This window comes from Pyrgilauda ruficollis, unplaced genomic scaffold (assembly GCF_017590135.1).
Source record: "Pyrgilauda ruficollis isolate IOZ18807 unplaced genomic scaffold, ASM1759013v1 scaffold15, whole genome shotgun sequence".
NCBI lineage: Eukaryota > Metazoa > Chordata > Aves > Passeriformes > Passeridae > Pyrgilauda > Pyrgilauda ruficollis.
In genome coordinates this window covers 2,138,700-2,162,118 of record NW_024513654.1, presented here as the reverse complement: position 1 = coordinate 2,162,118, position 23,419 = coordinate 2,138,700, and the positions used below count along the sequence as shown (strand labels likewise).

The window sequence follows — 23,419 nt, the reverse complement described above, 5'->3', positions numbered from 1 at the left end:
AAAAAGTGTTGTGTGAAGGTTAATTTCAGATTAAAATGGAGCTGGACTAAATGCAGACACAATGAGAGCTGAGCTAAGCTGTGCTCAGGCAGAATCCAGCCCAAAGTGATTTTCTGTGCAGCAGGAACACGGCCTAAGCCTCTTATCCTTGGACTTGGAGGCCCTGGACAAGTGGTAATGGGAGGTTCCATTCAAAGAGAGGATTTGCTCTCTGAATAAGGCTGGAAATGCAAACAGTCACCTGTTCTGCTGATGGGTTTATAAAGGTTTAAAGCTGCAGGCTTTAAATGAGGCAAATTTCATCCTCATTTCAGCCCTCATGGGCCTGGAGAATCCTGGAGAGCTTCACCAGCAGCCACAATTCTTTTAAAACCACTTTTTCTTTTTAGAAAGTAATTTCAGAGTCTTGGATTTTGTCAACTACGACGTGATCAGCACCACCATGATGAGGGAGAAATGGTCAGCCACAGGCTGAGATCACATCAGGAGATTTTGTTTAAAACTCCTGAAGGTTCTTCCATGCCACTGGGTTTGTCCTCACAGATCTCTGGCTCCTGGAATGAAATGCACTTTATCAGGAGACTGAATCACAGCATCGTGGAATCATTATGGTTGGAAAAGACCTTCCAGATCGTCGAAATGATCCGAAATATTGCAGTGAAATTTGGCATCAATTTATAGCAGCTCAGGTCTCCCCAAAGACCCACACCAAGGTCCCTTCTGGAGCCCTTGTCTGTTGATTTTTCTGTGCAAACTCCAAAGGCAATGCAACATTTGGAGTTTGTGCCTCACTGTGTGCATGTCTGACACTCTGTGGCTGTCAAAAAATGATCCTCAGTGTTTTCTTTTGAACCCTGGAATGGTTAAAGGTGGAAAAGCTCTCGCATCAGCGAGTCCAAACATTAACCCAGCACGTTTTTGTAGATATGGTGCTCATTCTCAGAAAAAATAAATGGAATTTAATGTTTTTCAGCATTCCCTGTGCAGTCCAACATTCCCAGACCTTGTGGGATTCAGCACTTTTACACCACTCTGGATCAATAAACCACAGAATTCCCTAAAATACTGCACCATTAAATTTGTTGCAGCAGCAAATGATGCTTTTAGACATGAAACATTTGCTGTGCTGCTTGAGATTAACAGAGTTTATTAATGAGATTAACAGAATTTATTAATCCTATAGAAGTTTGGATTGGCTAAGCTCAGTGTGGGCTGCGATATGGCTGCATAGTATAAATTAATGTCCAAAGAACTTTAATTGTCAGGAAAAAAATTTCATTTGTTGTATTTAGAACTAAGCACTTTAAAAATAATGTTGGGGGGAGAAAGGAAGAAAAAAAAAATATTGTTCTTTGTGTTGTGACTGGTTTGAGTATAATAAGACTCTTTGAGGAGTTTTTTACTTAAAATGCACTTTTAATGTTTCTCCCTCGCTGCCAGGCTTTGCAAGGTCTCCACCTGATATATTGGAAGTGGTAACAAACTCTTGAGATGGATTTTTGAAATCTTTAGACCTCTGACCAGGCTTGCAGTGATGACACAGAGGTAACAATAAAACCACTTGAGAGACATTTAATGGGACACTTTAAATGAAATCCCCGGGGTTGGTGATGGCAGCTGAGCGTGTTCTTGCCATTTTCCCATTTAACAAGAAGAAAAGGCCAAACAAGGAGCAATTAGTCAGAGTAAAATCAGCTTTGATGACATTTTCCCTCCTGAACTCTGGTATAAAATGGTCACCTGAGGAAGAACTGAGAGGATATGTGAGGAATTTGGATGTGGAGCTGCATGTTCACACGCACAGTGCTGGGTAAAAAATGAGCAGGTAAAGCCACTGTGAGTTTCTTGGTGCATGGGATGCTCTCTGTTCATATTTTGCTTGATTTTTGGTCCAAATTTTCATTAATCTCAGCTTTTCTTTGAAGTCTATGCAGGTTAAACTTGGTTTTCATCCTGTGGATCTCCATGACATTGGTGTGCTCGGGTTTCCCAGCTGGCCCTTCCATGGTAAGTCCCATTCTCTAATTACTCCCAGATCTGTTTCATTCCTCTTAAATTACTTCTTTATTTAAATTAATTTTGTTTGCTTGGCTGCTTCTTTGCTGCTGTGTTTTTATTTTTTGTAAAATGAAAGAACTTTCTTGTATTAAAGCTATTGGTTAAATATTATTACCTAATTTTCCTGGAGCATAGCCTAATTTTTCCTGGTGTTATTAATAAAATATGCAAGCCTCTGAAATAATCATGTGAGCAACTCAGTGCATATTTAATGTGGAGTGTGGGGAGCTGAAATCCTGGATGGAAGAGAGAAAACCACAAATCTCCTCTCCATTTAGTCTGAATTCCTTACATATCTCAGAGAGGTACAATTAGATATATATGTATTAATTTCACTTATTGCTAGTGAGTTTATCAATTAATTAACTTATTTATGATCAACTGATTTATTTAGACACAGCTGGATCTGAGTAGTAGCCCATTTCCTAATGGATGGGCTCTCTTTATGGCAATGATATCATGGTTAAAAGGACTTTAATTGCTTCAATAAATGTCAAAATAAAAGTTATTTGTTCAGGAAATCAAGTGAAAGAGCAGCTAAAAATTAATTAATTTCTCCGTGTCCATTTTTTTTTGTTTGTTTTTTTATAGGTTTTTTTCCTTGCAAAAAGTGTTTTCTCTTGTTAGAGAGAAAATTCAGTCAGGGAAATGCCTTTTCAGTGGCAGAAGGTGTTGGTTGCAGAATAAGTCATTAAACAAACAAAAAAATTAACTTAATAACCAGTATTAAAGAAGAGCAATAAAACACAGAATTAAAACAAATCATAATGAAGTTAATGGCAATTTTACCAGCAATTCCAGGTGTTAATCCTATGGCTTTGCATGGAATTTTTAGAGATTACAGAAGATGACTTTTAGATGGAAAATCAGCTGGGAAATCAGGATATGATGAAAGATGCACAGAGCAACCACAGACATGCCAGGAAATGGTTTTGTTTTATAATTCAGCAGTAATTAAATGCAGTTTATTTTAAGAGCTGTTGAAATACATGAAAGTTTTTATGTAGTTGACATTTTTTTGTCCTATAGAGGGCAAGTAAAAGGAATGTGTGCAAAACCCTGGATTTTTGTCCAAGCCTGGATTTTTATGCAGACTTTTTAAAATTCCCATTACTATTTCGTCATTATTAAACTTACTCAGAACTCCTTCCAGAATTGGTCATAACTACTGGAAAGCATCCTCCAAATTTTAGCTTTACAGGTATTTTTGTTTTCTCTTACCTGTAATTTAAGCCTCAGAAGTTCACACAGGTTATACAAAGCTGGTATTTCATTTTTCCCTGAAAAAAAATCTCATTTTCCAGCAATAAACACCTGTGTTGTTCCAAGGAAACTGTGTCACAGCTGGTCAGCATCACCGAAAACAATTCATATCACCACCTAAACATAATTGTATCAGTATTTTAGACCAGAAATGCATAAAAAACTATGAAAAAAATCTGATTTTGAGCACGATAAATCCTTAGAAGATAACAGGTCATCCCTGTCTTTCAAAGCATAAATTGCTTTTGTGTTTCTACTTTGCTCTGTATCCTGGCAAATACACAAATCCATAATTTTACCTTCTCTTATCTGTCTTTTTTTTTTTTTTTTTCCTCCTTGTTTGTTTGTTTGTTTGCCTATAATCTCCAGAGCACCAACCCTTTTTATTTGACCTGCCAGCTGTATGGGCAATGGGATTCGTGCCTGGTGCTGCTGAGCAGCTGCCTCTCCAAGGTGGGCAGGGGTGAGGAGCTGCCCCTTGGGAAGCCTCTCCTGGAGTCCCTTCTCCACAAAAGGTCCTTCCGCAACGGCGTCGGAGCGGGAATTAAAAAAACTTCCTTCCGAAGGGCAAAGTCCTGAGCAAATGTCCCAAAGCCCGGCCCAGGTTTTGACGTTTGATGTCAAAAGTTCTTGCTTTGAGTTCCTTTTGATGCTTTTCTCTGACGAAGCCACCTCTGACGGAGTCCCCAGGCGTCGCGAGCCGAGCGGAGCAGACGGGAGCGCTCGGGAAGGGCTTTGTTTCCCAAAGTTACAGTGGCGTAAAGTTTTGTCTCGAAATCAATGTTTTCATTTGCTTAATTTCCCTCCTTTGTCAGGCTGCAGGTTTTAATCAAGCTGCTCTTTGATTAATACAGAGATAATCCCGTGCTTTGAGGAGATGTGTGCACACAGCCTGTGGGGAGGACGGAGCATTCCCAAAATCCCTCCTGCCAGGCACGAGGCATTGCTGTGCTTTCCCATCCCAAATCACATTTACTTGAAGACAACTGGTAATTTTAATACAGATTTAAAGTACACTTCATTTCAGGTTTCCAATGATATGAAAGGCCACTGGTGAAAGAATCAGGCCCTACTTGTAACTTCCACCGGCGTTTTAATATAGTTATTTAAAATGACTTTGTCAGGAAATAGTCTCTGGAGATGTCTCATCTCATATCCAGAAGAATCCTGGGAAATCACTCTAAGGCAGGGTATCAGCACTGCTCCCTGTTTCTCAGTTAATTGACTTAGGTAGGCAACACCTAGCTGATGAAATGTGCCAAATCTGGGATTTTTTTTTTTAATTTCCTGTTGGAAAAAAAATAAAACAAGGAAAAAGTCATTTGATGTGAAATATGTAAATGTGGTGTGGAGGAAAGGTCACCTGATGAGTTACACACGTGTGAGTTCTACTTGTGGCCGTGTCCCCTGAGTGTAACAAGCTGTGCCCTTGGCTTGAAAATGTGGCAGAGTGTCTCTGCAATGCCTTTTGCAGTCAAAGTGTGATATTAATTATAATAAACCACTCTATGGATGTTTTCTAATATTTCCCTGTTAAATATCATAGCTCAGGAGATCGTTTTTAACCCTACAATGAGGTGGTTTGGTGTCATCACCTCTGTGATGCCCTCCCTGAGCTCATGGGGGAAAGCGAGCCCAGCATGGCGCTCTGCTGGTGGGACAGCAGGTTTTCCTGGATGATTTCTGGCTGATCCAAGGAGATCAAACACATTCCTGCCTGTGTTTGTCCAGGCTGAAAAGTTTAACACATCCTGGATTTTGAAGTCGCTTAAACACTTGAATTCTTTTGGGGTTGTCTCAAGGTTGCTGAGTCGAGTGGGAACCATGGAACCAAGGAACCATGAAATCCTAGGAACCATGGAACCCAGGAACCGTGAAATCCTAGAAACCATGGAATCCAGGAACCGTGAAATCCTAGAAACCATGGAACCCAGGAACCATGAAATCCTAGAAACCATGGAATCCAGGAACCATAAAATCCTGGAAACCATGGAACCCAGGAACCATGAAATCCTAGGAACCATGGAACCCAGGAACCATAAAATCCTAGGAACCATGGAACCCGGGAACTGTAAAATCCTAGAAACCATGGAACCCGGGAACCGTAAAATCCTAGAAACCATGGAACCCGGGAACTGTAAAATCCTAGAAACCATGGAACCTAGGAACTATGAAATCTAAGGAACCATGGAATCCTAGGAATCACGGGATCCTAGGAACCATGGAAAAGGCCTGAGGAGTGTGCTGGATTTTTATTATCCTTGGGTGCTATCAGATGGGAGCAAGCCCAGGGTGGCACCGTGGTGACACTGCAGCCGGGCATGGCCCTGTGTCACTGCTGGCTGCTGGCATTTCAGCCATGCCTGATGTCCTGCAAATTATCCATCCCAAACACTGTCCAGTTCTCTCCAGGACTCCCCAGGGAGCAGAACTTCACTGCTGTTGGCCATGGAAAAGGGAAGGACTGGGAATGATTCCTGGTGACAGAAGCAGAAAACAAATCCTGAATGCATGGGTTTTCCAGAGCAGCTGTGGCTGCCCCTGGATCCCTGGCAGTGCCCAAGGCCAGGCTGGACACTGGGGCTGGGAGCACCTGGGACAGGGGAAGGTGTCCCTGCCATGGCAGGGGTGGAAGGGGATGAGCTTTAAGGTCCCTTCAGTCCAAACCAGTCTGTGATCCCATGATTTCATAACTCCATGAATCCATTCTGCATCTGCTCACAGCTGTGGGGATGGAGGTGCTTTGTCCCAGGGCAGGGCTCTGTCCTGCTCATATCCCCACCCAAACTACCTTTCAAGAAAGCAAAAAACCCAGACAAATTCAGATTTGCCTTTGTTTGGTTTTTGAGATCCATTTTTGTTAACATTTTCCTACATAATCAAATATGTTCCTGCCTTGGTAACCTGGGATGAGCAAGGTTGTCTTTAAGCCAACAGAACTCTGCGTGGAGCTTGGAAAATCAGGCTCTTCCCTTTCATTTATTGTGCAGGAATGAGAGTAACTCATTTAGAGTTTTGGCATATGTCTTTGGCAGGGCATGTTCCAGAGGGCTGCAGTGCTGGCGTCCTGCTCCCATAAACCTTCATCCCCTTTTTTCAAAAATAAGGGATGCAAGAAAAACTGGCTGCTGGAAAAATCCCACTCTTTATGATTTAGCAGTCCCTGACAGGCCACACCTCCAGCTGGAGGGATCTGCATGTACAAAACAATGGGACCAGGAGGCCACCAAGAGCCATAAGTCACCTAAATCACCTAAATCCAGGGCAAGCCTGGAAAATGTGGATTGTCCAGCTGCCTTTCAGAGTTCTGTCACTGGAGGGCTGATGTGGCCAGCTCAGCCCACGGAAAACTCACCCTGCAATGCTGAATTCAACTCTGAACTTTAAAGGTGGCTTTGTTTTGGAGAGAACAGAGTGACCTCAGTGATCTCTGTCAGGAAATAAGGATCTGAGGGGGCCATTGCCAGGCACATTAATTTTTATGCTGACAGGAACTGGAAATGTAGCAGAAAATGTCTTTTTTTTTCAGTAAAAAGTGAACATGGGAACAACTATAGGGGTGCCAACCTGCACTGCAATTAATGTGTTGTCATTAACTTTATTTGTTGCTGGAGAACAGGGATTCATGATGCTGTGAGAAGATAATTTGTGAATTTCTTTAATATTTTTCTTGGCTAACATAACAGAAAGAGTAAAGATAAAGGGTTCAGATGGTGGGAAGAGTGATGCTTTGTGTGGGGATAGAGGAGCAAGTTGGGAAGTTGGGAATGCTCTGGCCAGTCTTGGCTGAGTAATTCAGTCTGTGACTTTAGAAAAATAATTTCTACTCAATTTCTCCATCTGAAAAATAAGGAACTGCCTTCATTGAGCCGTCTTGACTAAGCAGTGTCATGACTGATGGATTTGGGAAGAGTTTTGGGATAGAAAAGGGTGATTTCAATAGCTGGAAAGGCTGAGGGACAGGACATGAAGAATTCTTGAATCCATAAGGATTTTTTTTCCTTGCTTTGCTCTAACTTGTATCTACCTCTGGAAGCTTTAGACATAAATTTCCAGTTTTGATTCCTGGTTTTTGGGCTGTGAGAACCATCCCTGAGCTCAGCAATCACTGTTTGGAGCAGCCAAACTCGATTTAGCCAGTTTTGATTCTAGCTCAAACCAGAAACCAGATTTCCCTAGATTTACTGAGTAAATTACTTTTATTTTGACATTTATTGAAGCAATTAAAGTCCTTTTAACCATGATATCATTGCCATAAAGAGAACCCATCCATTAGGAAATGTGGCTACTCAGATCCAGCTGTGCCTAAATAAATCAATTGATAATAAATAAGTTAATTAATTTATAAACTAGCCTGTGCTGGGCCCTGGGGCTGGGCTGATGCTACCCTGAGATTGTGGGAGCTGTATCCCCATCCCATCCCATCCCATCCCATCCCATCCCATCCCATCCCATCCCCACCCCTGGAATGGCACCTTCCAAGGAGCAGGACGTGGCACTTCCTGCTCCTCTGCTCCCCAAAAACCATCTCTGCCTCTGAAGGTCTGAGGCTCCCACTGCTGAACCTGAAGGGAACAAATCCCATAAAACACCACCAACAAAATCTGCCCAAAGACAAGAAGAGGAATTAACACTTTTCTTCTTCTTCACAGATTATTGGCAAGGAGGGCAATTAAATAGCCTGATGTAATAGTACCTAATTAACGTGCAAGCCTGAAAATTCCTCGTTGTAATGACATCCCAATACTCGGGTTTCTGATTGCCCAGCACATACTAAAGTATGGATATCACATTTAGGCTGCCTAATTTGCTATTATTTGCCTGTATGTGGTAATTTATTCCCTGAAAATACCAAGAGGAAGAAAGGGAGAAGTCTCTTGCTGCTTTTAACTCTGGATATAATTTTGACCTTAAGAAAGAACAAGACAGATATGAGAGAGTATATTAGATGTTATTATTACCATAATAAAAGAGAGATAAAAATCATTGTGCAGAAAGGCTCTAAGACAACTATTAACCATTTGTCATATAAAGAAAATCAAAATTTAACTTATCAGAGAGTCTGGCACTTTAAAGATTCATCATGGAAAAATTACTTGAAACCATGGAGCATTTATGCAGAATGTCATTGATGAGCTGTCTGCTTAAATGTTGAAAGAGTTTGGGGAAAGATTGAAAAAATGTCAAAGATATGCCTTGTATCAGTCTCACCATATTTAAATTTATTTTTGGGAGTGAAGCAGCATGGCAGGAATTTTTCTTTAATGAAACAAGCTGGAATTCACTGTCCTACCCCAATGGGCCATGGCTGGTGAGAACAACTGAGATGAGGATGGACCTTGGTGACTGAAAAAAAGACACAGCTGAATATCTAACATCTCTCTGGGGCTGGGGTACACAGCAATTTTTGGGGTTAGGGCAATTTTTCTGTCTTTGTGGAAAGAGGCAGACTTTTCTTCTAATTCCTTCCCAGATTTGAAGTCACTGGGTTGATGATGGTGGAAAAGAAAGAGATCTTAAAAGCTTGGTCTGCTGAGACCCATCTTGTCAACTTCTTTGGTGTGAACCTTCCAGAGCACACGTAAGGGCTCATTATTATTGTCACTGCTAGAAATGAAGGGATGGGACTATTTTCAGGCTAAGAATGATTTATTGCTCAGACAAACACCTTTCTGATTCCCACAAGAGTGACAAGAAATGATCTGTGGAGAGCAGCTCTCCAGACATCACCCCCAGATTTCATCCCCAGCTCACTGGAAGAACAGGGAGTGACAGATCACCTTCCACAGGTTTTGCCTCAGACGTTTGGCACGTTCAGGGTCAGAATATTTTGTGTTCACTCCTGTTCAAACCTGGTGAGTCTCTATGGCAACCCTGGAGCACCTCACAGAGCTCTGAGCACTTTGAGATTCCCCTGCCCACAAAGATTTCTGTGCTTTGTGCCTGTGGGCTCTCCCGACCCCCCAAATCCTAACTGGGCTTTCCAAACTGCAGCCAAATCCCAGAGCTGGGAGCTCCACACGGAGCCCAGGCTGCTGTGGTTGGCTCTGTGTCTTCATTAACATCTTAATTAGCAGCATGACACATGGCTCAAGCCAAGGTCTGGGAGGATGCTGTGGAAATTTATTGTTAAACTCAGTGATGGCAGCATTGTTCCAGAGTAATTTCACTCCCCCCACCCCCACCCCCTGCTCTGCTTTGCTTTATTTTATGACTAAAAATTGCTATTTTTGCAAAAATACAATTTTATAGCTAAAACTCTCAGTAGATGATGGCTATCATGTTGCAGAGGGTTATTTTTACTTCATTTTCAAGTAAAAATCATCAATTAATTAAAAAGAACAAATGGCTCTCAACTCGAGGAAAGAAGAGTATCTGTGAGTAAAAATGGGTAGAAAATATATAATGAATTATGTAAACTGATCTTATTGATTAATTCACAGAACCTTAAAGGAAAGAAGATAATTTATTGTTAAACTCAGTGATGTCAGCATTGTTCCAGCATAATTTCAGTCCCCCCAGCTCTGCTTTGCTTTATTTTATAACTAAAAATCACACTCTCAGTAGATGATGCATGTTGCAGAGGGTTATTTTTACTTCATTTTCAAGTAAAAATCATCAATTAATTAAAAAGAACAAATGGCTCTCAACTCGAGGAAAGAAGAGTATCTGTGAGTAAAAATGGGTGGAAAATATATAATGAATTATGTAAACTGATCTTATTGATTAATTCACAGAACCTTAAAGGAAAGAAGATAATTTATTGTTAAACTCAGTGATGTCAGCATTGTTCCAGCATAATTTCAGTCCCCCCTGCTCTGCTTTGCTTTATTTTATAACTCAAAATCACACTCTCAGTAGATGATGCACGTTGCAGAGGGTTATTTTTACTTCATATTTTCAATAAAAATCATCAATTAATTAAAAAGAACAAAGAGCTCTCAAGTTGAGGAAAGTGAGTAAAATGGGGAGAAAAAATTATATATTGAATTATGTAAAATGTTCATGTTGATTAATTTGCACAACCTTAAAGGAAAGAAGATAATTTGTTGTTAAACTCAATGATTTCAGCATCATTCCAGAGTCATCTCGGTCCCCCCAGCTCTGCTTTACTTTATTTTATAACTAAAAATCACACTCTCAGTAGATGATGGCTATCATGATCCCATCACACCATTTGCTGTTCCTTACAGCTCCTTTCCAGCTGCCAGGAGCTTTTACTCCACAGCAATATTTATTGACTGCATTTCCAGCAAATGCAGAAATTTTATCTTGTGTGCAAATCGTGCAAAGAAATGAATCTCCCTCATTATCCCGGAATTATGGGATGGAAGAGTTCCCACATGACTCATCCCTGGCATTCACCAGCGGTCACTGCAAGCAATGTCTCGATAGTTTTATGTCATATTTTGTTGGTGATTGCAGCACTGTTGTGTGATTTCCTCAGTTCCATGCTGAATAAATGGAAAATGCTCTGGTCAGCAGGAGCAGGGAGGTTCCTGACTGATGGAACAAACCCAGGGGATTCTGCTCGGGGTCGCTGACAGCTCTGATTCCTGAGTCACTTCTGAAAGCCTGACCTTGAGGAAAAGCTTCCCTTTCCCTGTAAAGAAATAGTGGATTTCACCTGCCAGAGAGGGAGAGGGGAGTGATTCTTCCTGCTCTGGTAAAATTTGGTGCTGTGGAGTTGCCAACACAAATCCAGGAGTTTTCCAGGCAGGAATGCTGCGCACCTGACATGGAGCCTGGCAAAAAAATCAGTTAAAAAATGGGACAATTTCTCCTTTTCCTACAGGAAACTCCCCCACATTCCCTGTGCCACCTTGGGCAGGATTCTGACTGATTCTGCTTCTGCACTTGGCTCTTACATCCAAAATTTTTAACTTGTCCTTTTTCCTTCCGCTGTTCTATTGATGGGGTTTTCTGCTCCCACTTGGAATTTGTGTGGCATCCAGACACTGCAAATTAATTTGTGTCAACACTACTGCAGGGAAAATCATAACTGATTATGGGAACGGTGGATAACCAGGGAATGGCACAAGGGAGATTCCCAGAGCAGCAAGGAAGGGTTAAAACTGGATCTCTAATTCCCATATTTTGGGGGTGTGTTTTGTCTTGAAGCTTCCCCAAGAAAAAGTTCCAGGGGAGATAAAACTCTGTGTGATTTCTGTACATTTTGCCTTTTTTTTAATGATCACAAGCTTAGCTTCTTAAATTAGGTGTGACTGGGGATGGGAGAAGTGGTAATATTTTCCTAGCGAGCCTGAAGCTGCTGCAGGATAGCATTCCATGATTATTTTTGTCAGAAAGATGAATGCCATCCTAAAAAAAGTTGGAAGCTCGCAGCACCTCGGCTTTGATATATGAATATTGCCACTGTGGATGTTGGAATGGCATTCTGGATGCTTTGTGGGTTTATGGCTATGAGACATTCCTTGGGCTGATTCAGAAACACTTTTCCTACACATTTTAAAGCAACTTTTGGTCTTTGTGGGTTTTTTCCCTCTTTTTTTTCTTTTCTCTTTTTTTTTTCCTCTGTAACTTCAAAACACTTCTGGAAGTGAATTGAAGAGGTTGGAGGATTTGGGAGATATTCATCACACAAAATTCGTAGTCACCTTTTATCCACCTCTGGTTTAATACCCTGCAATGTCAAGGAAGGGCTGCACTGCATTAATTCCCACAAATTCCAGCTGGGAAATCAGGGATCCCTCACAGAGAACTGTTGCAACAGGAAATATTTCATGTGTGTGGGGTTTTATAAATTGCCCACCCTCCCAGCTATACAGATATCATTAAAAAAGTTGTTTTTGAGAGAAGATTTCCCAGAACTTTAGTCGTTTTTAAATGAAAATAGCAGCTTTTGTTTGCAGCATGTTTGTGCCCTCAGCCCCAGCCTGCCGGAGCACTTTGCAACCAGAGCTGGTTAAAATACCTTGGAAAAAAAAGCAGGAAAATGGGAGAGTGCCCTCTAACGTCAACAAATCCAAGGAAAGGGACTGGAAAGCAGCACAGGGAGATGGAGGGATAAGGATTGGCTCCGGATGAACAGAATTTGGAGTAGAAAAGTAGAGGAACATTTGAAATTTGGGGGTTTCAAAAGCAGCAAATGCAGCTGAGCTTCCAGGAGAGGCCAAATCCGAGCCTCAAATTCCATTTGTTTCTCAAGTCCTTCCCCCAGGTGAGGCTGCATCTGTTTCCTTCCTGCCTTTCAGTGGGATGAACATTTATTGGGATTGATCAGATGATCCCTTGTGACCACATCTGACCTTAGCCCTTCTAGGATTCTGTTTTCCATGGAAAAGTGGACTCTAAATACAGACTATTTCATGGCAGTTGTTAAAACACTCAGATTAAGTAAAATAAACACGTCCTGGACCTGTTACCTCTTCCTATTGCAACAAATGTGCTTTAAAAATGTCAAAGATACCCAAAAAAGAGGAAAATTCAATATTTGCATTGATATCAAAGAGCAGTGACCACAGGGAGTGGTCCCAGTGTGAGGTCCTGCTCTGTGATTTTGACACCAGCAGATTTGGGGGATTTGTTTTCCCTCACTGCCCATCAGCAGATTTCTGTAGATTTCAAATTTATGGTGTCACCACCACCCCACACCCTGGGACCACTGCTGCTTTTCCAGGGAGAAGGGCTTGTTCCCAAAACACTCCAGACTGCAATGTTTCATTTTTTGATCACTCAGGCAGCTCCCAGGAATATTCACAGGGGAAGGACACCAAGATGGATGCAAATCCAAACATGATTGAAACATCAATCACTTATTCATGGAGAAATATTTACAGTGGGGTTTTTTTAACTTGACAAAGGGATAAAGAAAGGTGTATCCTAGGGGAGTTTAGGGGTAGATTTTATTCCAAACAAATGCAATAAAAGCAGAAATTTTGCACTCATCAAGAACTGAAAAAGGCCAGGAATGAAATAAACCCCAGAAGTGTTGAAATCAGGCTGGCCAGGACTTTTCTCCAAACAGTTTTCCATTGGAAAATGCCAGATCATAATGAAAGAAGTGATCTGTGGAAATCAATCACTCCTGACAGAGTCACAGTGAGGAGCATTCCCTGCCAGCTGCCAAGCTCCTGCTCCGCTCTCCTTCAGGAGCAGATCCAGGATGTTCACCCACCTGGACACACATCCCACGTCCCATGTCCTTCCCAGCCCTGGACCCACCACAGCCACTGAAATCCAGCGTCACTGTGACCTTCCTGCTGAGCTGTATGACAGGTTTCCTGAAGGGACACGTGCAGGTGTGTTTGGTTTTTTCCATTTATTGTGTGTTTTTAACCTCAGAATTACCTGCACTCATTTCTGGTCTCCTGGACAAGAAAGGAGAAGCAAATCCAAGCTACAAACTATGGCAAAACTTGGAAAAAAGCTCTGCCAGTCTCCCAGAGCACTGACTCCAAAAGCCCAGCAGGTTTATTGACGCTATCAAGTGTTTATTCCTTGTTTTCCAGATAATCCAAGCAAGCTGAGCGCTCCTGGTGCTAAGAGGAGAGAGAAGTGCCAGCCTTGGAGAGCTGCCACCTCAACTGGCCATGCCCAAACTGCACTGCAGGAACTCCCAGGGACTCAGCAGGCTTTCCCAAAGCCCAGGACATCCCCCATGGAGGATTATCCCTGCAGCTCCTGCACCTACACTGCTTTGGGTGGGATGGGGGGAATGCGGAGGGGAGGAGGAGCGCTCGGGATCCGCTCCCTGCTGGGGCTGCTGGAGGTTTTCCTGCTACAAAAAAAAAGTTTTATTCTTTTTTTCCACCTCAGCTCTAGCATGGTGTGTTTCCCAGCCCTCCAGGAGGTGTTCCCACACGGCTTGGCAGCAGTTTTGGGCACATCTGTGCAGGCTGGAGGTGCCCCTGGGCAGATGGAGCTGATGCAGATGGCACGGCTGGCACCCACGGGGAGAGGGGCAGTGGGGGCTGTTCCCAGGAGAGGGGGCAGATGGCTCCTCTGATCCCTCAGGATCCTTGTGCCTGTCATTCCAGCCTGGAAAACTGGAAATATCACCTGGAATGGGTTCCACTGATCCCTCAGGATCCTTGTGCCTGTCATTCCAGCCTGGAAAACTGGAAATATCACACAGAATGGCTCCCAGTGATCCCTCAGGATCCTTGTCATTCCAGCCTGGAAAACTGGAAATATCACACAGAATGGCTCCCAGTGATCCCTCAGGATCCTTGTCATTCCAGCCTGGAAAACTGGAAATATCACATGGAATGGCTTCCAGTGATCACTCAGGATCCTGGTACCTGTGATTCCAGCCTGGAAAACTGGAAATATCACATGGAATGGCTTCCAGTGATCACTCAGAATCCTGGTACCTGTGATTCCAGCCTGGAAAACTGGAAATATCACATGGAATGGCTTCCACTTATCCTTCAGGATCCTTGTGCCTGTGATTCCAGGATGGAAAATTTAAATATCACATAGAATGGCTTCCAGTGATCGATGGCACGGCTGGCACCCACGGGGAGAGGGGCAGTGGGGGCTGTTCCCAGGAGAGGGGGCAGATGGCTCCTCTGATCCCTCAGGATCCTTGTGCCTGTCATTCCAGCCTGGAAAACTGGAAATATCACACAGAATGGCTCCCACTGATCCCTCAGGATCCTTGTCATTCCAGCCTGGAAAACTGGAAATATCACATGGAATGGCTTCCAGTGATCACTCAGGATCCTGTGATTCCAGCCTGGAAAATTTAAATATCACGTGGAATGGCTTCCACTGATCCCTCAGGATCCTTGTGTTTCCAGCCTGGAAAACTGGAAATATCACATGGAATGGCTTCCAGTGATCACTCAGGATCCTGGTACCTGTGATTCCAGCCTGGAAAACTGGAAATATCACATGGAATGGCTTCCAGTGATCACTCAGAGGATCCTGTGATTCCAGCCTGGAAAACTTTAAATATCATGTGGAATGGCTTCCATGATCCCTCAGGATCCTTGTGTTTCCAGCCTGGAAAACTGGAAATATCACATGGAATGGCTTCCACTTATCCTTCAGGATCCTTGTGCCTGTGATTCCAGGATGGAAAATTTAAATATCACATAGAATGGCTTCCAGTGATCACTCAGGATCCTTGTGCCTGTCATTCCAGCCTGGAAAACTTTAAATATCACGTGGAATGGCTTCCACTGATCCCTCAGGATCCTTGTGCCTGTGATTCCAGGCTGGCAAACTGGAAATACCACGTGGCAAGGTGCACTGCTGGCAGCTCAGGAGAGAGGGGTTGGGAAGGTATTTCCAGGCTGGATGCTGCAAGCTGTTCCTGCTAAATGCTGATGGATGTTATCTCTGTTTAATAAATACCAGGAGCAGAGATGGAGCTCTCCTGCACACAGGTCTGGTTTAAATTAAGATTCAGGAGAGGGATGGGAAGGAGCCATTGCTGGATGTGTGGGGAGAGCAAGGGAATATTGCCATGCCCTCCCTTTCCAGAAGCAATTTCCAACCTCTCCCCCCAAACACAAATCCCACAAATCCAGTGGGCAGAATCCAGGATTAAATCTGTCATGGTTTTATTTCATTCCAACACCTCTGTTTGGAATCTGAGCTAACTTGCAGAGGAAAGCAAGGAGCCCTCTAACACCAGAATTCCAGCAGCAGGAAAAACAGGCAGGCTCCAAAGGGCAGTAAAATAGTCCATAACCTGTAAAAAGAAGAGGATTCTGCAGCAGTGACTAAGGAGTTTTCTATCCTATATGGATTTCCTCCGAATTTTAATGAAGGAAACCAAGGAACAAGGAAGATTCTCCCACTTTAATAGCAGAAAGATTGGATTCTTTGGGAAATAAGTGGAAAATTATCTTTTCCTAATGAAAACACTGCCACCAGCTGGTTAGTAAATGGGACTGAGGCTTTGCACTGAAAAAATTATCGTGGGGGTTTTAACCCACAGCTAAACTGGAAGTGATATTTGAGGTCAACATGTTTTCAGAACAGAAAGTAATTAGTTATCTGTATGCTCCATTTAGTTTTCTAACAAGGCTACGTGAAAATAAAGTAATTAATGCGTTTTGCATTAAATATCTTGTCAAACAAAGGTGGCCAGATCATGAGGCACTTCTATCACCTTCCACCTTCATGGACTGGTGTGACCATCTCAGATTCCTCTGCAGCTCAGACACGCCCAGGTTTGTAGCTGATTATTTTTCAATTAACGGTGAAATTAATTGAACATTTGAGATACTTTAAAATGAATTTTCCTTTTCAGATCCATGGGTTTTCACTGGTGTCCAACGTTTTGCTGGAGCAAACCCTGACAGCTCTGGGTTCTGAGGGCAGCACGGGCTGCAGTTCTGGGTCCTGGTGCCAAAATTTTGGGATGGTTCCATCAACTCCTTACTCCTGATTTTGTTGAAACTTCAGCAGTGTCAGCATTGACATTTCAATGGCCATGGTGGGTTTTGAGACAATTCCTGTGCTCGGAATGCTCATTTCAGGCTTCCTGCAGCAGCCAGAAAAATGCAGCTCAACTTTTTAAAGCTGATGGAACAATCACTGGGAAGAGAAATGTTGTAAATGGAGGGTGAGGCTCAGAGGCACAATTCCGTGCTCAGGGGGGATTCCCAAGTGATCCTGTGCAGGAGAGACAGGATTTATTGCAGTCTGGGCACTGGGAGAGCTGCAGGAGATGTGTTTCATGTCAGAGTAAATCATTTCCCTTACAGGTGCTGATCTCCTTTGGCCCCAGACTCAGGCACTGACTTTTTGTGCTTGTGATTCACTTCGTGTATTTATTGGGGGTTTTTTATCTCTCAGCAAGCTGAAGCCACGAGGAATTTCAGGACCCCTTCTCCCAGCTTTGGCCTGAGGAGATTTGTCACCCACCAAAGCTGTTCCTGTGATATCACAGAATCCTCGGGGCTGGAAAAGCCCTCCAGGATCACCAAGCTGTGCCCAGTCCCCACCTTGTCACCAGCCCAGAGCCCTGAGTGCCACCTCCAGGTGTTCCCTGGGCACCTCCAGGGGTGGGAACTGTCCTGTTGTCCTTCTCTGGACACTCCAGAGCTCTGTGGCTCTTTACAGCCTCTGTCCTGCACCTTGAACCAAGAATTCTCCCTGGCTTTTGTTACCAGACTCAGCTCAGGGCAGACCTAACCCATTTTTTCCCTCATTAATAGATTTAAAACCATTAAAGACATGATTTTTTTTTTTAATAGTGATAAAATTTTAAGTGACTCCAAGTTTTCTATGAGCTGGTTTCAACCCAGCAGCCCACAACTCCTGCTTGAAACTCTTTGTGGTGTGGGGTATATTTCCCAAAACAACCTTCTGGGATGTGAGACCAAATTAATTGCTTCTGTTTTTTCCTTGGAAACAAACATTTCTCTAATGATCCAATATCTCATTAGGCATCACTAAAATATTGGTTTTGCTCAGGGAGGACCTGGTTTGTCATGAGCTGACAGCAGGTATCGGACCTTAAATCATCCCAGAATTTGAACTGTGTTGTCTGTGCACCTTCCACACCCTAAGAGTGTCCTATTCTCCATGTCCATTGGAATTCCTGAGTGGAATATTCACTGCTCAGCAACAGCAACAAACACATTTAAACCCACTGGTTTAATTGGCTGCAAAAATTTTCCTCTGGGAGGGAATTCAGGATATAAAACATTTTACAACACTGGTGCAGATTATGTCGTGTTCTCTCCCAGCAGTGCCATTCATTTCAGTGGATTCCCTGCAAAACAAGGGAGAGCCAGTGGAGAAAAGAGGGAATCCAACCCCACAGCTGGCCAGGGATGCTGCTGACACACCACGAGAGAGGTAAAACACCCTAAAGTCACCCATGGAAACTCAGCCAGGAGGAGAAATTTCTCTCTTTGCTGCACAGTAATCCTGCTTGGAAAGGAGGATTAGGGGAGGATGAAGCTGCAGCGACACAAGGGCACTCTTTTCCCTAGGGACAGATTTCTCCAGGGATTTAGGGGAATTTGGAAGGCACCCCTCGACATCACGTGGCTGCTGCTTTACCCTGCCTGCAGCGTGGGCATGACCTGGGAGCTCCAGAAGCGTGGCTTTGGGGGATGGTGCTGGAATTTCCTGATCTCTGAGGGCACTTGGGATGACCCCAGCACAGGTGACATCTCTGGGGCTGCAGGGGACAGATGGGTCCCTGTTCCCTGGGTAACCAGAGCCACGATGGAGCTGCAGGTACCAAATGGGAGTAGCGCTGAAAATCTCTTTGTTTTATGGATTTCACCTCAGTTTCTTGGTTTTGGTGGGGTTTTTTTTTATTATTTTTATTGGTTTTTTTGTTGGTTTTTTTTGTTTGTTTGTTTTGTTTTGTTTTGTTTTGTTTTTCTATTTTTGGGTCTATTTTAAGGAGGTTCAGGAGGGACTTTGTTGCTGCACAACTCCCTGCCAAAAGGGGACAGCCAGGGGGGTCAGGGAATGTTGCACCAGGGGAGGCTCAGGGTGGACATCAGCAGGAATTTCCCCATGGAAAGGGTGCTCAGGACCTGGCCAGGAGGTTTGGAGTGCCCATCCCTGGAGGTGTCCCAGGAATCCCTGGAGGTGGCACTCAGAGCTCTGGGCTGGGGACGAGGTGGGGATTGGACACAGCTTGGACTTGATGTTGTCAGAGGTTTTTTCCACCCAAAATGATTCTGTGATTTTGGGATCTGATACATAAATCAGTGTATAGTTCCAGCAGCAGATAAAGATCCAGACCTGATTCTGAAATTTAAATTATTCCATAACTAAATAAAAAACTCATGCCAGGGAGATATTTGGACACCTGCCTGTTTTCACCATCCATAGAGATCATTATAGATTTTGACAGTATTACTCAATTAGAGGGTTTGTTATCAAGAAAAATTATGTGAATATTTGAAGTCAGTTGATCAATGAAGTCAAGATATGAAATAGTCAAATTTAAACTGAAAATGTGCACATGTATTTGGGACAGGTAAGTGCATCGTGCTGGTTTGAATTCCCTGATAACTCGTGAAGTGTCTCAGGATAATTGCACTTTAAAATTGCAGTTTGGGTCTCTGACAGGCTGGGAATATCCATCTTCCAAACTACAGATTCTCAGAGCAGTGGAGAACTCTGTGTTCCACCAGAGTTTATTATGAGCTACACAGAAATCCTAATTGCACTTCTAATTGCCAGCAAGTCTGGCAGAAGAAATAGAGCATTTAAGGGGTGGATCCCAATTGTTCACTGAACACAGAAAAGCCACAAGAAGGGACAGATTTTGTGTGGCAGCAAAGCTGATGTGTCCCAGGAGGATGTGCTGGCTGGAGCAGCTCCCATGGGCTGGGAATGGTGCTGGATCCCAGTGGGTTTTGGGTCAGATCCTGGGATAGCAACGCAAGTACTGTGTTAGCAACAATATTGACTATTTCAGAGTCATGTTTCTCTACAGATCTCATTAACTGTCCCCTCATTAACTCCAGGGTAATTGGGCACTTCTCATTTCACAAGGAGAATGTGTTGACCTTCAGTCAAACTCAAACAGACACTTCAGGGGAAGACTGAGAAAGCTTCTTTTGGAAAAATGAAAGTGGTGGCATGTCAAGTATGACAAATATCTTTATTTTCTCCCTGACTTCTGATTCAGCACATGAACACCTGCAGGAAAAGCTGTTTTCCCAATGTTCTTGGCAGATTTCTGCTTGGGATTATTTCAGATTGCAATGTTTTGCTTGCTGATAAAGTGTACCCAGGGGTTCCTATTCACCTTTGATAAAAGAATTAATAGAATAAAAGACAAAACAGTCCCTCTTAAAAGACGTTTGCACACATTACGGAGTTGTGAAGCTTTCTGAAGGTTGCTCATCTGAAAATCAAAACAAAAGTAATGTTCACTGATGTTTTTGCTGTAATTTAGCAGATTACCAGCTAAATATCAGGTTATTAATTGACTTCTTTTCCCAAGGCCTCCTTAGGGATAGCTGGTCAGTTTTGAAGGCAGATGTAAAACATATCTCTGGATTTAGGAAACATGACCAGCTAGCAGAAATGGTGGTGATTTTTAGCAGAGATTTCTGCAAACAGAGCTGTTACTCCTACAGGAGATTCCTGACAGGTCCAGAACAAACGTTCTGACAGCAAATTGACTCCTGAACTGCATGAGCCAGACACTTCAAAAAATGCTGTGTGTTGACTCAGTCAAAGGTTTTCTACATTGTTGATGAACTCAGCTCTTCCAGCCTTCAGAAGAGTGATTTCTGTGATTTCTGTGTTCCTTGGTGTATCCTTTGTGTTCTCCTTGCAGGAATTCATTAGTACAGCAGCAATCAGCTAATTCTTACACATCTAAAAAGCTTTTTGTAGACTACAGTGGGCCGTGAGCAGCACCTTCAAATTACACCTCGGGAATTAAAATGTTTTCCCTTCAGGAATTTCTCCATGTCTCCCAAGCTAACAATGCCCCTTTTTCCACATCGTGTTTCCCATGGGAACGTGAGATTTTAGAAGCTGGAAAGGACTGCCCTGAGGGGGAAAAATAACAAGGAGAATGGAAAATCCAGGCTTGTGAAACCATTTGTTTCCCAGGGACTAAACAGAGAGTGTGGATTTCCATTTTATCTTTCCAATCCAGGCCTCAGTCAGCAAGGCCGAGGCCTCCCGTATGTCACCACCATGTTTGGCTTCAAAAGAGATTTCTTCTTCTCCTCCTTCTTCTCCCAGGTGGCTCCTGCCTGGTACAAACAGCACTAAACCAGCAAATATGGGGGGTTTGATGCTGTGACTCAGAAAAATCAACTCCTCCTAAACAAAAGCTGAAAGAGACTCCAGAGATGGTTCAGGCCCAGATCTTGTGTGGCCTCCAAGCAAAACCATTCTTCTAAACACCGAGTCAGACAACAATCCTGCTGTGACAACAGCCAGCAGCAATGCTCCAGACACTGGGAATGAGGAAGTCTAGACAGCTCCTGCAAGAGCAATAAGGAATTCTTCAGATGTCTCCTGTTGCCATTGAGTTGGTCTTATTTTCCTCATTGCCAGTGGACAAGAAGAGCTGGCTGGTGGTTTACACCCCTCAAACAGCCTCCCTTAGTCATCCTTTTCTTATATTAACCTAAATCAGAACTTTAAACTTCTTGTTAAAGAATCGTGGGGTTTTTTTTAAACCTCTACAGTTCAGCTGTGACCTTTGTGAAATTATCTCTTAAATTAAGCCTCTCTTTTGCATAATAACAGCTCGTATTCAATATCTTCCCTCTTCCAGCAATTTCTGAAGAATCACTGCATGGAAAGCCACTCCTACCTGAATTTTGCCTTTCTGAATATGTCACATTTAATCATTTTCCTGTGGCAATCTTCAGTTCTGGTTGTTTGGGTTCTTTTCTATTTTGTGGCATTGTAATTTTTACATAAATGGAAATACTGAAGAGAATCAGGCCAAGAACAGATCCTTGTGAATGCACATTGAGTTATCCCCAAGTGTACTGATGAATTACTTCCTGAGGGGTAGAAAACACCACTTTTTCCCAAAAAAACACCCAAAATAATCTGGTTTTACCATAAGATTTCATTACAAAATCCAGCAAATTACGCAGGAAAAAAAAAAAAATCCACTTCCAAATTTCTCTGCTGCTCCAAAACAAGACATGAACTAACTCTGTAATTAGCTTTGCTTTTGTCATCTTCTCTGTCTGAATTTTAAAGCTCTGCACATAAAGCAACCGGAATTGCTGCTGGATTTGGAGGCAGGTGACATTTGTGGATCGCTGTCGTCGCCGCCGGATGACTCTGGTAATGCTCTAATTATGTGTACTGAGTTGTCTCTAAGTGCTGGATGAAAAGCTCCCTGCATCATTAGGCACCTTGTTGTTTACTAAATGTCTTTTATGATCCTACAGAGGCCCCAGTGAAGGTTTGTGGCGGTGATTGCGTGAGGAGTTTCTATTTTTGGGGTTTTTCTAATTCTGTTTGTTTTCACTCCGGGCTGAAATCTGGCGGATTGGTTCTCAGCTGAGACTGAGCTTAATTACTGAGTTTAACAGCAAAGTTCAGCGTGGCTGGATTAGACAGCTTGAGGGTGGCTCTTTTAGCATTAAAATGGTAACATTTTCTAATATACTCTATTTTTGGTATTTTTAAAGAATTTTAAAGGAAAGATCTTCAAGCTGGAGGTGGATATTGGATCAGGGAATCATGGAATGGGTTGGGTTGGGTTTGGTTGAGTTGGGTTGGGTTGGGTTGGAAGGGAGTTTAAAGGCTGTCTCCTCCATTCCCTCCAATAAGCAGGGACATCTTCATCAAAATTATATTCGTGGTTTTCTGTGGACAAGGGGCATCATCTGTCTGGACTTTTTGATATTAACCATGAGCCTCAACTACTTTTTCTTTAAAAAAATATGTCTTTATTAATCATTCTGTTTTGATTTTTTTTAAAACCCAATTTTGAAAAATCTCTAGCTAGACGGAAATGTTAACAAAATAATGTGATGTGAAGAAAAAATTAGGACTGTCTTATGCTAGCTCTACAGTAAATCTAAAATAAATTCACAATTTGAAAATAACACAAAAAAATTAATGGGTTTTTAACCAACACAAAAAAGGAAAAGGATGTGTGTTGCTGGTGGAGGAATTACAGTGGCAATCTGACACATTGTCTGGCAAGGTCTAATATTAGGAATATTTTCTCAAGTGCTATAAATAAACTGGAAATAGTCTGAAAGGATCCTGTATGTCTGACTCAGCTGGTGCTTCCCAGAAAAATTTTCATCAGTCCATGACTACAGTTTGTTTTTGTTTTTTTTTTTTTTTTTTAGTTACTGTAATTTCTCCTTGTTTTGCAAAGGAATTAATTCATGGGAAGTGGAGGATTTCCAGTTTTCAAGCCCCTCTGTGTTGACCTGGAGGGAGTAAATTCACATGGGGCAGAAGGACAAGAGGGGCTGCAGCCACTGCAGGAGATTGTTCTGGAAAATTATCCAAGACTGGAGAATAGCAGAGAAAAATGTCTCAACAAAAGGCTGGGAGAGCTGAGGGTGCTCACCTGGAGAGGAGCAGCTCCAGGGAGAGCTCAGAGCCCTGGGACTATTTGGATTTTAAGGTCCTTCCAAACCAGTCTGGGATTCCATGGCAAATTTTATTTAGAGTTGTCAGTTAGTCACTTAAA

At 42.8% G+C, this 23,419-nt stretch overlaps 1 protein-coding gene across 1 annotated transcript; it reads left to right on the top strand.

Annotated features, from left to right (window-relative positions):
* Positions 1-1,965: 1,965 nt before the first annotated feature.
* NPS (neuropeptide S) lies at positions 1,966-3,977 on the top strand. The gene is made up of 2 exons (XM_041461652.1): positions 1,966-2,007; positions 3,691-3,977. Exons 1-2 carry the CDS (start codon positions 1,966-1,968, stop codon positions 3,898-3,900), a joined length of 252 nt encoding a protein of 83 aa, XP_041317586.1. The 3' UTR covers positions 3,901-3,977.
* Positions 3,978-23,419: the final 19,442 nt, after the last annotated feature.